The sequence below is a fragment of the Notechis scutatus genome, chromosome 1, assembly GCF_049901735.1.
Source record: "Notechis scutatus isolate UNSWTSFEM ecotype Mainland chromosome 1, rNotScu1.2, whole genome shotgun sequence".
Lineage (NCBI taxonomy): Eukaryota > Metazoa > Chordata > Lepidosauria > Squamata > Elapidae > Notechis > Notechis scutatus.
Genome location: NC_142009.1, coordinates 78,319,031 through 78,334,894, shown reverse-complemented (window position 1 = coordinate 78,334,894; position 15,864 = coordinate 78,319,031). Strand labels below are relative to the sequence as shown.

The window sequence follows — 15,864 nt, the reverse complement described above, 5'->3', positions numbered from 1 at the left end:
ATACTGTGGGAATTTTTTCCTGTTCTGAACAGAACAAAAAATAAATAAATCATGAGACCCCTAATCTGATGTTGGCAAAGCTGACTTCCATCAAAGTTTCAAAAAAAAAAATAATTAAATGTCAACAATGGCTCATTGGAGAATCTGTTCATGGGTGCTTTAAATACTCATGGAACAGAGGCTTGGCAACAATTCTAGCCCTCAAGGCTGCAGAGGTAGAAAAGAAGGTGGTAACCCCACCCTTTGGGGTCTGGACCCCCAGATAAATTCCTACAGCTTTCATAAGGTGTCTGTACCATTTACTAATACATTCTAATACTGAAAGGAGCATCAAGCGATTAGTGCAGTTACTTTACCGTTAATATACGTCAAGACTTATTCCTCTAACTCCTGGAACTTTCTCAGCGGATTCCCAGTTTACAGCAACTAGAAAGTCTTTGGCCATCAGAAAAGGAGAAGGACTCTCCTACATAGAAGGAGTCGTGACGGGAGTCCACGTGGAGGCAAGTCTAGCATGCACTGAGGCATCATACTGACTGTCAGCAATATCTGTGGGTGCCCCACTGTCATAGAGGGGAGAGCCCGAAGAAGTCGTAGCGACGGAATGAGGAAGTGTGGGGTAGTGGGTTGTAGAGCCTCGCAAAAACTGAGATCCTATCCCACTGGACATCCCACCTGACTGTGAAACAGGTGAGATGGTGCTGTTGCTCACAGACCACAAGTTGGGATATTGGCTACAAGAGAAAGAAAAAACAACAACACAGGTTTTCCATTTCTAGAAAGGCAGCCTCGGTAGCGAAAGGCTAAGTAATGTAACATATAGTTCTGCAAACTATAGCTCACTTCATTATTCTAAATATAGAATTTATTAACATCAACATGTTTGAGAGCAGGGGAGCACAAAAAGTATGCATTTGAGTGAGGCATTGACAGGATGCATGCAAGAGGCATAGACCTTCTTAATTCAAGTGTGTATTTTCCTGGATCACGCAGTTAGTATATAGCAATTGCAGTAGCATTTAAGACTTATATACCGCTTCATAGAGTTTTACAGCACTCTCTGAGCAGTTTGCAATGTCAGCATATTGCCCCCCAACAATATGGGTCCTTATTTTATTGACCCCAGGATAGTAGGCTGAATCAATCTTCAAACATGCAAATTTATGATACACATAGATGTTGCCACCCCAATCCAAATCACCTTTTTGGTTTCAGAGGGAAAAGTTTGGCAAATCCCTCACTAGGAGAAGTACTAAAGATTTTTGGGAGGCATTTTGCAATTTGGTGTTTAGTGCTGACTGGTGTCAATATAAGTTCATGAGTCCTCTCTCCAGTCCCAGACGCATAAGACGCTTTTTTCATTTAATTTCCATTCACCAACTACTAAAATGGAACTATCTGTAAAGCTAGGCACCAAACTCAGCAGGATTGTCTTTTCTGAAAAACCTCACCAATATAGGAATTGGGAGGTTATAGCAAATCAAACATTTTATTGCGGTCATAAACTAGCATATTATGAATGCTGTACATATTGTTAATGATCCCTCGCTTCAATTACTAGCGTGAAGCAGTATTCTTACACAATAACAGAAACTTTAGTTTGTAAAAGGAAGAAAGTATTTTAGGGAACTTTGGACTTGGTGATTTCCTACGGATTAGATTAGATTCAACTTTATTGTCATAGCCACAGGCAACGAAATGCAGTTAGCATCGATTAAAGATGTGTTACAGTACAGATCATGTTTGTTTACATACAATTCCTTCAGAATTCTGTGAATTGCCATAGCATGCAAATGCCTGCTACTGTTAGATGGAGTCTTTCTCTAGTCACATTTTTTTCTACCCTACAGAGCAATGTATTTATTTATGTAGTAAATTTATATGGCCACTGAATCTGGGCGGCATTTCATAAACTCCATAATAAAAGACCTATTACATCCAAGCTCCTTAAGCAATTTTTTTTTAAATAGCCATCAGCATCAGTGGAGAGAAGGGAAGTTAAAAAGGCAAAATAGTAGGACTAGTGCAAACCTTTATTCCCTTGGACTTGCAAGAAGTAGGATTGGCATTGGGATGTCATATCCAGCATCTTGTCTTTATTGACCTCTTCCACGGATGCTGCTAAGGAGGGGTATATTTGCATCTTACTAACCTTTTTTTTTTTAATATACTAAGCACATCTCTTTTTTCCCCCTTTAAATCACGGATGGCCGCCTTAAAGGCTGTGGATGGAACTACTGATATAGTGTTACACTAATTTTTAACTGGAAAGTGTATTAGCTCAAAACCACCAAAGAGAGGAAGTTGGGAGGCTTATTAAGTCACTGACCTCCTCCTACACATATAAAAGGATAAAACAGAGGAAGTGAAAAATAATTTTCACCCATGGCAACAAAGAGGGATGGCACCGGTGGCTCAGTGGTTAAAGACACTGGACTTGTTGGCCAAAAAGTCGGCAGCCCAGCTTCGAGACCCAGCTCCACACGACAGGCTGAGCTCTCGTTCTTGCCCCAGCTCCTGCCAACCTAGCAGTCTGAAAGCATTCTAATGCAAGTAGATAAATATTTATCACTTCAGTGAGAATCTAACAACATTCAGTGATATCATGCTGGCCACATGACCGCAGAAATTTCTTTGGACAACACTCGTTCAATGGCCTTGAAATGGAGATAAGCACTGCTCCCTATTTCTTTACCTTTATAGGAAAGTAGCTAGTATATCACAGACTAGCCGCAACCCTATCCTTGCAGATAAATAACACAACCACTCTACCGCTGCATAAATCATACTATACAAACAGTATTTGTGTAGAAACTATAGCTATATTGGGGGAGGGGAGGGTCACCTCTATGGGACTCATGGCAGAAATGGATCTAGAAGTTTCGTGTTCATGGAAGAGAGCTTACCTGGAGCTGGTTGGTGGACCGCTACTGTGATTCATAGGCAACATACTTGTTGGAGCCGGGACTCCTAAGCTGGACCAATTGTCATGGCTTTGGAGCATAGAAAGGCATGCTGAAGAACTGTCTCCATAGGCTGCTGCAAAAGCAAGCATTTTGTGTAAGAACATTCCATACTGTCAAGTACAATACCTGACTATGAACTTCATCAGTATAATTGAATTCATTAGGAATTGTTAGAATGCATTTGCTTTTCTAGCAATGATATAAGGTCATTTAAAAATATTGCATTTGATTCTACATAAATGTCAAATCATTTTGCAATCATATTAGTAAAGACCCAAAGCAGAGATCAATTCTGTACATTTAGTCCACAAAGTTTCAATGGAGCAGGGATATATCAACTTTTCAAAAAGTAATATGCAACCTTCATAGCCTTTTTTTTTTTTGAGTTATTACTCTATAATCAGGCTTGAAAGAAATGAGAAAAACATCATTTTCATACCAAACAAGTCCTTTTTATAAACAGAAATAGATTATAAGATTAAAATATATTAAAAAAATAAACAATCTCGTGCGGGCATCTGAATTAAGAATAAATGCTCTCTTAAAGCTCTCTCAGAGAGTCGTGATAGCAAAGTGGTTAGAATGCAGTATTGCAGGCTAACTCTACTGACTGCCAGCAGTTTGATCCTGATTGGCTCAAGGTTGACTCAGCCTTCCATATTTCTAAGGTCAGTGAAATGAGAACCCAAGATTGTTGGGGGCAATATGTTGACTCTGTAAACCGCTTAAGAAGGCTGTAAAGCACTATGAAGCAGTATATAAGTCTATTTATTGCTATTGTGCTATTGCTAAATGGCTCAAAACCAAGGATGTAGTTTAGATTTACTTCAAATTCATTTTTCTTATAATCACCTAGCTGGAAATTTTAGGACTTACTAGGGACCAAAGGCTGTTTATAATTGCTAATGAAACCAACTGTATATTGTAATTGAAAACATGATCTAGACTTTATGGAATGATGAATTGTGTCTGAAAATCAAAAGCCTTGCCATTTCCTATATGAGTCTCTTACCCTGACTGTTTCCATTTTGGAAAGCAAAAACAGTGCCTTTTTAATTAAATCCCAGTGCCATAAAGGTGAAAATAACAGTACCATCACAGCAGGCCAGATTCTCACAAAAATCTTATTTTAAGTAAGCTTGAAGTCTTTTATTGCAAACCAAAGAATTAATAAAATGATCTATTCACTATTAATAGTGCATTCTTTTGTAGACTATTCAAAACATTTAATAATTATTTGAAAAACGTATTTTTTAAAAAAACTTTACTTTTACTTTTCTGAGTAAAACTGCCATGATTCAGACAGATGGCTAGTGAAATCTCATTTCTGTACTTTCTTTCTGTTACAATTCCTACAGCTGATTAAGATGGATACTCTATCTAGCTATTTCTATCTATCCATCCATCTATATATAGATAACACCGATGGTGCTACTAGCACTGATGATGCTATCTAGTTGGGATAATGAAACATCTGCAAGAAAACAAGCAAGCTCAGAGAGCACCAAGGACCCCATATATATCAATATTACCATCATCATAATCTATCTACTTCATCTTGAACTTATTTATTTATTTGATTTGTCAATCGCTTACAAGATAACAGGTGTAAGTATAAATATAGTTATGAATACATGAGATGGATACATATAAGAAAAAGAAACAATAGGACAGGGACGGTAGGCACGATTGGTGCGCTTATGCATGCCCCCTACAGGCCTCTTAGGAAAGGGGTGAGGTCAATACCATAGTAGACAGTCTAAGGTTAAAGTTTTTGGGGTTTGGGGAAGAAACCACAGTCAGGTAGAGCAGTGATCCCCAACCTTTTTGACGCCACGGCCCGGTACCGGCATCAGCTGGGCGCCGCGGCCGGTACCGGCATCAGCTGGCGCCGCCATCTTTTTGATGAAAAAGTGCTTCCGGTGACCTCACCGGAAGCACGTTTTCATAAAAAGATGCGGCGCTAGCGCTCGATGAGCTTTTCCGGGTAGAAATGGCTTTCTACCCGGAAAAGCTCACGAAGCGCTAGCCCGCCATCTTTTTGATGAAAACGTGCTTCTGGTGAGCTTTCTACCCGGAAAAGCTCACCGGAAGCACTTTTTCATCAAAAAAAAGATGGTGGCGCCCAGTAAGCCAGCGGCCCGAGGTAGAGTATTCCAAACATTGACCACTCTGTTGCTGAAGTCGTATTTCCTGCAATCAAGTTTGATGCGGTTTATCTTGAGTTTGTATCTATTGTGTGCTCTTGTATTGTTATGGTTGAAGCTGAAGTATTCATTTACAGGTACGACATTGCAATGTATGATTTTATAGACTGTATTTAGATCGGACCGAAGGTCCTGTGTTTAAATCGGACTGAATTAATCCACTGCAGGATTGAAGATTGCATATGCACCATAATCTATATGTTGGTCAAAAACAGTTTGTATTAATGTTTTCCAACTTCTCAATCTAAAGCTAAAAGAGGATGACTGGCCCAAAGTAGCCAGAAAGCTTTCATTAGCATTAGAACCTGACTCTTCTGCTGCTAATCCAGCATTTTAACTGCTACACCAGATTAAAACAAATTTTGATCTAGCCTTTACCACCCAGGACTGAACTAATGGTCCTACAGAGGTTGCTGAATTTCAACTTCCATGGCTCCAAATATAATAGTCTACAATGACAGTGAGATTTGTAGTTTAAGACTTTGGAGAGTCACAGATTTCACACTTCGGCTGTATATTCACACTGAGATCTGTTAGTATCTTATGACATCAAAAAACTGGAGGACACTATAAAGTACTTACTTGGAGAATTGGTTCTATGGGTGTATGGATTTGGATAAGGGGCAGGACGGTGATTTCTTAACGACGAATACCTTTCACAACTGTGAGCGGGAGAAAGTGACAGAGATGTGCCAAATTGGGAATGAGGACTGGCAGGAGGACAAAGAGTCCCTGTTCCAGGAATTAGCCAACCACCTACTGTAAAAATATGAATAATATCAATTTACCAATATATAGCAGGATTATTTGTCCAAGATGATAGCAGTTTGCACACATCAATCCTGGAATGTTAAACCTATTTTTAACTCACATTGAAACAATAAAAATGGATTTCAAGCTCTCCTTGTCTCCCCCAGTAACTTGTGGCTATAAATAGCTTTGTTGTGGTGCTATTATAGCGTATTTACCCATCTCTGCTGATCAATGGTGTACCATAAGTGAAATATTGTGACAATAGCATTCCTACACATTAAAGCAAGAAAACTCAAACTGAAAGTACCATCAGGAATAATCTGAAGTCACGAACGTAAGATTTTTATAACCTCACATCTCTTATTGCTATATCCTAATCTGGGAGGTAATCAGAAAAATGATTAAATTGTAATCTTTTGTATCTAATAGCTTTGAAGAAGCAATGTGAGAACAGCAAAATATCCTCGTAAACATACATTTGAATAAATGGTACTCATGGCTCTCTAAGGAGAGGAGGGTGGGAGAATGACACAATCTGTGTCATGATGGAAACCATCTTAATTACATTCTCCATGGAACTTTACTGTATTGATATGAAAGAATGGGAATTGAGCCTGTAATGTCAGACTATATCTTCTGTCATTTCTTACATCATTGTGATTACAGGGGAGATATTCAGAGAGCGGCATAGTAATTCAGAATACTCTGAATACTAAGTTTCAGAGTGTGAAACTTAGACAAAGGGAAAGGTTCTGCAAATACTTCTAATTAACATAATCAAGCTTCTGATCCTCTTTAAAACTTTGTACTGTTGACAACAATCCCTGTCTCAAAGATTATTGAACTCTGTCTGAAAAACATCAATGAGATTTCAGTGGGAATATTCCAGGCTTTGCATGGATTGATATATTTGACCAGTTGATTGATACATTTGAACAAATGAAAAAGATTGTAAATACTTACACCAGCTTTTTTCTTATTCCACTTAATTTCAATATGAGAGACACAGAAAATTATCTTGTTCTTTGGTTAATATTTTAGGTGCTTTAAGAAAATAGCTTTTGTACATTTTTAAGTATAAAATCCTATTTTCTGAAATGCACATAAGGCAAACAGCAGAGGGTGGGTTTCTACAATTCCAAGTCACACTTTTAGTCCACATCATGTGGTATTTTCAACGATGGTTAGTGGTGATTTTCCCAAGTTAGCAGGAATTTTTCCAATTCTACTTGAAAATGACAGTAATTGGACCAGGGACCTGCTGCACTCAAAGTATACATCCAACTACTGTGCTATGAGTCCATTCAAAATCAGAATACATTTCACGCTTAATCATCTGATACCTAAAACAGTGCTTCCCAACCTTTAGCAACTTCAAGCTATGTGCTGACTGGGGAATTCTGGGAATTGAAGTCCACCCAGCTTAACATTGCCAAGGTTGAGAAGCACTGCCTAAAAATATCTAGAGATCCAGGAATGCAGAATCTCCCAAAGTAAAGCACACTCCTTTTTCTCTGATAATTTTTTCTTGGTTCTCAATGTTCAGTAAGAGAAATAAGTCAAGAACATTACAGTATTTACAGTCTCTGGCATCAGGAATGTAAAATTATAGTACCACTTCTCAGGCTAAAGTATATTGCAGTACACATTTTTTAAAAAGATAGCCTTCTGAAAGATACAAATCGTTGGTGAAGATTATCTTTTATGAAATATATGTTCATGCATTGTATATTCATGAATAATGTTCTTAACTACATAACAAAATGGAACTGATATTGGAACAAAACTGCTTTAAGGGTTTTCCATATGGCAATGGTATAACAAAAATATAACTTTCAGAAGAGAGTTTAGACATACATTGTGAATATTGCGATTGCTGACTGTCTCCCACTTCATCCATCATGTCTTTGTGATCACTTCTGTCAAAGAAGCACAATTTTTTAGTAAAAATATTAAACTAATGAAATGCAGTCTGTAAATGCAATTAAAAGCAAACAACAGCTCTCACCTTTCTTTTGCATCAAGGAAAGCTTTTGCAAAGGGGTTATATTTTATCTTTAATGCTGTTATCTAGAAAAAATGAAGAAAATATTTCAAATTCAAATGTAATTTTAATTATTTCATTGTTAATTGAAAAGATAATTCAGCAGCATTACTGCTAATTCCAGTAAGGTTTTTGCAATTAATTCTGGTGGGAAAAAGCCCAGAACAAAATTATTAAAACTACTAAGACTGCAGGAGCAGGCTTTGAAATCCTCCACAATGTCCCCTCTTTGCCTTACTAAGATGCCTGGTTTTATTATCCTATTAAGGAAGTACATAAAAGGGACGTAGAGTGGAGGGAGGATACACTAAAAACTGTTATAAAAAGTGTCAGGTTCCGGGTAAAAAGAGGGGATAATATATTGGAAGAACAAATGATTATTTTATTAAGAAATGAGCTACTGTTTCAGCATGGAGAATTTAAATGCAAAGGATTTATATCATAGTTTTGCCCATTATTCAATGAAATATAGACCCACCCTAAAAACTTTGAAACAATTATATATAAACAATTAACAGAAGATAAACCACTTGATCTTGCTAGACTTTAGCATGCTGTACTTTAATATGATTTTTAAAAATTAGTTGGTAATCATTAGCACTTAATGAATTTAGCATAAGCCCTGAACCTCAATACAATTCATCATGTAGGCTTCAACATGGAAGTTATGTTTACAGACAGGAACTTTATTTCTCTCTCTGGAGGACCTAAAAATTCATTCAGAATCTATTAAAACATAATGAGTTACTGTATAATCAATGCTGAACCCTCTATGTGTTTTGACAGAATCAAAGTAAGCAATAATAAATATTAGAAGCTAATGCAGACACAAAACAACAGATAGAAAAAAACGTGTTGTACAAAAAAATTAATGGTTATTATTTTTATAGAAGGGTCACAACATGACAAAGAATAAGAGTTCGATAAGTGTATCTATGGTAGGTCTCCTATTACTTCATTGATATTTATATATTAGATGATTAGGACAGTTCAGTTGTATATTTTAAAACGTAGGTTTTAAACAATCTTTCAGTTTGCATATTATGATAAATTGCTTAGTGCTGTCAATAATCAAGACTGTTTGGATTCAAAGTATTTTTTAAAAAAAATGATTTGCATAATATAGTTATGTTCTACAGTAAATACTGATAACATGTATTGAGAATCAATACACCTTTCATTATCTTTTCATCAGACTCGTTGAATTATTATGTCTCAGATCCTCATTATGTCTCAGATCCTGGTCCTATATAAGTCTCCTTGGAAATCAATTCCATATAATCCAGTGGTGTTGTGTTGCAATTAAAGTGTGTTTAGTAACATAAACAAAATAAAGAGGTGATTACTGATAAAGTCTTGAGGTTAACTGAAACATTTTCCAAACAAGCAAAAACTTTTTCTTTTTTTACTCAAAGAGCAGGATGCGTCTTGTTGAAAAGATCACTTGATATTCTCCTGCAAGTATAACAAGAGTAGTTTTTTTTTTCTAATGGCCAAAATAAACCAGTAACATGGAATTGTATCTGCCTTACTTCATTGCTGAGTTCTTTTTATGCTTAAGACATTTCTCCTACTTTCCAGCAATTCCACTTCTTTAAGTACTCACTGGAAGTGAACAATTACTGCGTCTCCTTTGTAGCATCTTTTAAAATTCTTGTAAACAGCATACCCCTAATTTTAACATCCCCCTTCTCACTCCATGTCCCTTTGCTACTTTGAAAGAGAGTAATCCATCCACAGGCTCTTCCACACTTTATGCCTACCTCTTCGTTCTGGTAAGCAGTCACAGCTATAAACTGTGTCTCTGGGAAGGAATGGCTGGTGATCATTCGCTGAGGGCCACCAACTCTCACTATGTGAATCCTAGGCTCATACTTGTGCAAGGAGTTCAACATGATCTGTTGGTGTAAAGAACAACAGAAACAAGCACTGAAAGAGGGATAAACACTATTCTGAGACGGCAACATCAACTACAGCAATGATTTTCGCTTTTTAATAAGAACAAATTTGCTGACTTAAATCTAAAAAAAAAAATAAAAAATTAAGAGTCCAGATCTCAGTGGCTATTTTACCTTTTGTCGTTCCAGATGAACAGTCAAAACAGGGACATTACATCTATGCTTACTTTTCCATTTTATCCAAAGTAGGAAAACAACATTAATAGTTTTGAAATAAACTAAGATATTAAATCATTTAAAATTGATTTATTATCTTGAATTATTTCAAAACTGATAACTACATTTTGCCAAACTCTAATTAAATGTTTATAATTTGATTTTCATCTTTCATTATTGAGGGAGGAATGAGAGAGTTCCATGCACAGAGCTTTATTCATTTCTCAGAAAGCAAGTTATTATCTACACATAACCAGTATTACCCAATAAAAGCTACCACTGGAAGATTTTATAAACTAACCATAGTACAAAATACCCAGAAAACTGATCCATTTTTGTGTGCGCAATAATACATTTTAAATAATACATTTTCCTAGTAAAGTAAGGAGAAACTTTTTTTTAGCTGGATTCCTTAATGACTGTCATAACATAACTGTAAAAACATTCACTCAGTAAAGGAAATATTAGCTTTCCTCTTCCTATTTTCCTTCATAACAACCCTGTGAAGTGAATTGGGCTGAGAGAAAGTGACTGGCCCAAAGTCACCCAGCCAGATTTCATGTCTACGGCAGAATTAGAACTCAGTCTTCTGGTTAATAGCCTGGTGCCTTAACTTATCTCATTTTTTTCTTTTATAAGAAATCTAAAGTACTAAAATGCATAGTGAGCTGGTACTAATAATAATAATAATTGGAGAACAATAATAATATGTAGTCTTGGTTAAAGAGAAGGGAATTATTCCTCTGTAATTAAAACTATAGCTTTTAACTTTTGTTTTTTAACTAGCACAGTATTCATACCCACTACTGGAACAAACAGCATACAAACTATACAGGTTACTAGTTAGGCATCTCATTTTACTATCAGATTTAACTAATACAGTATATATTATGGTATCAGAAATACTGTTGAGAACCAGGCTGAAAATGCACATTTGAACTACAATATACAAATAAACCTTTCCAATATCATGCTACTAAGTGACTTGAAAAATGTATCTGCAAATTGATTGAAACTTGCTTGCTGATAGTTTAGGTCTAACCTGTCATCTTTCTCTCTAAAAAAAAACACAGGTGCCACTGAAGTATTTACATAACAGTTTCAACATAACTAACTTTCCATGCCTGATACATCTTTATGAAGAAAGGACAATGGAACAGAAAAATAGCTATTAATATGCCCTATCATCACAACAATAAGTGAATGTGAATTGTCAAGGAAAACATGCTTTGACATTTCCAAAATTTTACTAGCTGTTGATCCTACAACTAGTTTTTTTCTGTGCACAAAAAAACCTTATTAATAAAATTAGCATTAAGATTTGGTCAGCAATCATATATTGTTGCTGCCATTATTACATATTGCCATATTACCCCCAAACTCTTAGTAAATTGCCCTTGAATTATCACTTTGGTTAGTCTTTATGTGGCTTGCAAATATGCTGAGAAAGGTGCATGTCACACATCACTTTCCCCAAATTGTCTTTATACTTATCTCGGGATAACACTCTAGGTCTAAGCATGTTGACCCACTCAGAATGTTGACAGAAATATGCAGCACCAGATTTTGCATCCATTTTCTGCATTAATATTAAAACTGTGTAGGAAAACATTACAGAAGTTTGCGGCTAATTTTGTCCTACAAAAATACAAGTTAAATAGAACATCCCTCCAGTCCAGAACAGGAGACAATTTGGTTAAAATATTTTGGAGCCATGCCTTTTGTTCTTATGGAGTGTCCAAGATATTGTATACTGTATGATCTTGTTTTGCATTACACTGCCACACAGACCCCCACAAGACTCTAATCCAAAATTTGACTTGATAGCAATTCGGATGAGACATTAACTGTTACAGGATTCAGGACTGGCACAAGATATTTGGTTGCTGGAAAAAAATATTCTAAATTTCCATTAAAAATAATAAACAAAATTAATTACAAATCATTGGTTTTAAATACAATGAATTGTCGAGGGCAGGCTATTTCACTCTTCTTAATTATAGGACTAGAATACCAAGTGGGTTCTAGGTACCTGCCTCCAAATTGGTTAAATGCAAACTGAATCAGGATATACTCTAATTTTCCCTTCACTGTTCCTGTCGCTTTAGAATAAAATGATAAGTATATATAATAAGTGTATTTACAAAAGTAAGTTTTGTAGATGCCAATTCTCTGGGTACCAAACATACAAATAGCTGACACTGTGTTTCATTCTAAGAGATAGATACAAACACACATGCCATCTTTTGACACCCCTTCTCCAAATTCTTATTGTTCATTGTTGCTGCATGCTGTTTAAGTTCCTAATACACCAGAATCCAGATTTTAAATGTTCTTAAAATTATGCATTATCTCAAAAATTTAAGTAACACATACAGAAGCTTAAGAACTTGTTTATAGTTTATGCCATGCTAAAATATGTTCAATATCTCATTTTTTTCAAACTTGTAATACTAGCTTTGGATTTCTTTTTCTGCTTAACCAGACAGCATTATCCTCTTGCAAATTGTGCATGCACATATTTGTAAGCATGAATCTATCTTGGAGTTCCAGATGAAAATATAGCAATCAATTTCAGATCCATAGGACTGTGTGCAAAGCACTGGACTTTCAGGCAAGTACCCAAATATGACAAATTTTACAAGAATGTCTATAAATTTAGGCTACAGAACCCAGGAGACAAGAACAAAACATGTTTCTCCGAATCTCCTTTAGTCCGTAAAACAGCTAAACTAGGTTTCCTAGGATGCTTTCCCGTGCAAGGCTGGGAAGGGGACACTCTGAAAGCGGCAACGAGGGAACTCTGTATTTTCCAGATTCCTAAACTGAAAAATAAAAGGTGGCTGAAGCCTTAAAAATGACTATTTACAAGGCAACTTTCCCAAACCCACAGGACTGGCATTAAAGGTGTTTTCAGAAGGCGCGTACATGCGCTACACATTCGCCTTCGTTTCTTCTGCAGCAACCTAACCCTACGGAGTGCACTGGGCATGCGGCCCTCTCCCCAAAGCACCTTGCACTTTGTCTGCCCCCAGCCCGTGATTTTTGGGGTGCCCACTCCTGCCCTCAGGAATACTTCATTTCCACTTCCACGCGCGCTCCCTCCTCACCTGGCCTCCCCCGTTGAGCTTATTGGTGAGCTTGACCTTGCTGAAGGACACGGGCGCCTTCATCCAATGGGCGCCAAAGTTGGGCGAATCCGGGTGGATGTAGACGCAGCTCGGGGCCTGCGGCTCAGGCTTGCCGCCCGGCACCCATTCCCCGTTTACGTACTTCCAACGGTGATTGTCTGCAGCCACAAAGTCCAGCAGGAAGGAGTACATGGCGTTGGGGTCCAGTCCGGACACGCTGGCCTTCAACACGGGGAACATTCGCCTGCAGGGAGGAGACGCAAAGAGCGAGGAGAGGCGGGAAAAGACACCGGCGGCGCGGCCTCTCAAGGCCAGGCCTAGGCCGCTGGCGTCGAAGGCTTTTTCTGCCCAAAACACAGAACCTCCTCTGCCCCGAGTCGAGGAGGCCTCGCCGTGCCTTTGATGCTCTCTGGAATCCAACGTAAAGGAAAAACCCGCTTCAGTTTGCAGCCCGCTTTGCGGCTGCTTTCAAGCTACCAGTGCATAGGACCGCAGGCGATGAACTCTTTAGGTTGGATTCCCAAATGACCACGCACGCATTGGGAGGACCCGGCGGTTAGTTATATTTATAGGCCGGGAAGGGATTCTCATTTCACCCTTAGAAAAGAGGCCTTTGAAATCCGTGGGACATAACTAGTGAATAGCAGTAATTTGGAAGGAGGCTCTTCTCTGGCCCATTATGGATTCTATCTTTTTTGTCTCTTAGGAATAAGAAGTTTTAGGGGTGAGATGCAAATGCTGAAAAAGGTACCCCTGTAGGGTATGGCCGCCAAAGCCATTCTTTGTTCTCAGGTTATGGAAGTAAATTCCAATTAAGTCATTTTGAGTGATGCACTTTGATCCTCCCTTTGATTTGGGAGACACCTCTCCACTTTGGGAAAATTCACTTGCATATTAGAGGCACAGGTTCACAGACAAATACTACATACTATAAAAAGGGAGAATTTGGGCTATAGCTTTCTTTTTTTTTTAGTAGTCTACCATTTGTTGTAATTGCAAGTTTCATAAACAGGCTAGAAGGCCCACATATTTTTTTTAAATGGAGACATTCAAGTTAGTCATGGAATGGAAGGTAATCTTCAAAAAAGACTGATGGGAAAATGTTTAGAGCTGAAATTCTACTGACACTACAATAAAATCCTGTACCCCACTAGAAAAACTAGTGTTGCTGCATTCGCATGAGGGAAAGTCTCATATCCTGAATGGAAATTCAGGCTGCGGTCCTGCTTTACAAACTGACTGGACAGGATTGCGTAGGTTAAGGGCTACAAGAGGAAAGGAAGGGGAAGGGAATAAAGAAGACTGAGAGGCTGCAGGATGCCGCCTTGGACAGAATGTAGAAAGGGTGCCAATGGTCAAGGGACAAAAGGGAGACATTAAGAGGGTATGTCCCAAGAAAAGAACGGGACTTGGGAAAGATCACTGAGGGAATTTCCTCTATTAGCTACTATAAGCAATGGGGAGCAGAAGGCTTCCGATGCCTTTGGATGACTGATTTCCTGTAGTCCAGGGCAACAATTGAATGAACACAGGAGAAAGCAAAGGGGGAAGGGGGAAAGTATCCCTTGGAAGCAATCTGAAAGCATCAATGCATTTCTGTCTTTCTCTTTCCTCCTACCTGCCATTTTTGGTGACGATCATCTCGTTGGTGAGTTCTTTGAAGCGCAACCACAGTTCGCTGTCCTCCAGAGTGACTCGCAGTTCCCTCTCGGTAGGATCCCCTTTTTCTCTGCCAGCCTGTAGCTCGTTCTCCACTGCGCTCAGGAGATGATCCACTTGATACTGCAGACTCTTTCCAGAGCTGTCCGTGGTTGGAGAACCCATCTTACAGTCCACCCACCAATACCCCTTTAATACCAAGATCCTTCTCCAGTCTTTTGGTACCCAGAAGTTCTCCGCCTTGGAAAAATTGTCAGAGGAAGCCCCACAACAAACTGTAGTGAAGGAGGTCAAAAGCACCCTAAAAGTAGACGGTGGGGTGTGGGACAGGTCTACAGTTTGGGGGCAGAAGGGTTAATTCCACTTGACCTCTCTGGTCCACGCCACTTGAAACGAAACTAGTTAAACGGGGAGCAATTAAGCCCCTGGTATAAATATCCTTGTGACATCACAATGCCAGTAGGGGGCTCACCTGATTGGAGGACAGTCTCTTTGATGTGCCTGTTCCGCCCACCTGATTGGCTCCCTGCGGCCATATCAGAACGGAGCCCAGGGAAAGCCTGTGATGTTAATTGCAGCCAGTGGGATTAAACGCAGCTATTTTATGTAAATTTGCCTCCAAATGTTTGCACCTCTATCAAAGCCGCCGGGCTGCAGTTTCAGCAGCCAAAGAAGGAAATGGCCCAAGTCAGTAAGGGAGCCATAACCGGTAGGTGCTCCACATTCCCTTGCTTATTCCAGCAGTACCATTTACCCATCCAAAGATGTGTCTTACTACTACTGCAAAGAACAGGATGGTTTGGATCAAATCCTTGTGGGTAGGGATATGCCATTAATAGAACATTAATAGCTATGGATCCATCACCCCAAATTTTGTTCTCCAGTGACTGGATCTTATAAGCTCACCTATTTGCATATCAAGGTTGTTCAGATCAGTGGGACTTTGATGTAAAATGAGCTGCAACTGTGGCATGAGCAAAAATGGTTATT

General features: G+C 38.4%; 1 protein-coding gene across 4 annotated transcripts; it reads right to left on the bottom strand.

The window, feature by feature from the left end:
- Positions 1 to 282: 282 nt before the first annotated feature.
- TBXT (T-box transcription factor T) lies at positions 283 to 15,039 on the bottom strand. 4 transcript variants are annotated; one of them, XM_087952621.1, is made up of 8 exons: positions 14,834 to 15,039; positions 13,195 to 13,459; positions 9,734 to 9,868; positions 7,935 to 7,996; positions 7,784 to 7,845; positions 5,756 to 5,932; positions 2,907 to 3,039; positions 283 to 734 (listed from the first exon to the last, which is right to left on the bottom strand). In XM_087952621.1, exons 1-8 carry the CDS (start codon positions 15,037 to 15,039, stop codon positions 467 to 469), a joined length of 1,308 nt encoding a protein of 435 aa, XP_087808747.1. In that variant the 3' UTR covers positions 283 to 466. The 4 variants fall into 4 exon arrangements, with proteins under 4 accessions (XP_087808747.1, XP_026530989.2, XP_026530990.2 ...); XM_026675204.2 differs by having other exon boundaries at positions 2,907 to 3,036; XM_026675205.2 differs by having other exon boundaries at positions 2,907 to 3,036; positions 5,756 to 5,929.
- Between the last annotated feature and the right edge of the window lie 825 nt (positions 15,040 to 15,864).

Bases quoted from the DNA above. Each gene is read 5' to 3' on its own strand.
- TBXT (XM_087952621.1), bottom strand. From the start codon at position 15,039: ATGGGTTCTCCAACCACGGACAGCTCTGGAAAGAGTCTGCAGTATCAA. The intron at 7,997-9,733 runs GTAGGCATAAAG...CATTTTTTCTAG, and splicing joins CTGCTTACCAGAACGAAGAG to ATAACAGCATTAAAGATAAA. The intron at 735-2,906 runs GTAAGCTCTCTT...TTTCTCTTGTAG, and splicing joins GGTCCACCAACCAGCTCCAG to CCAATATCCCAACTTGTGGT.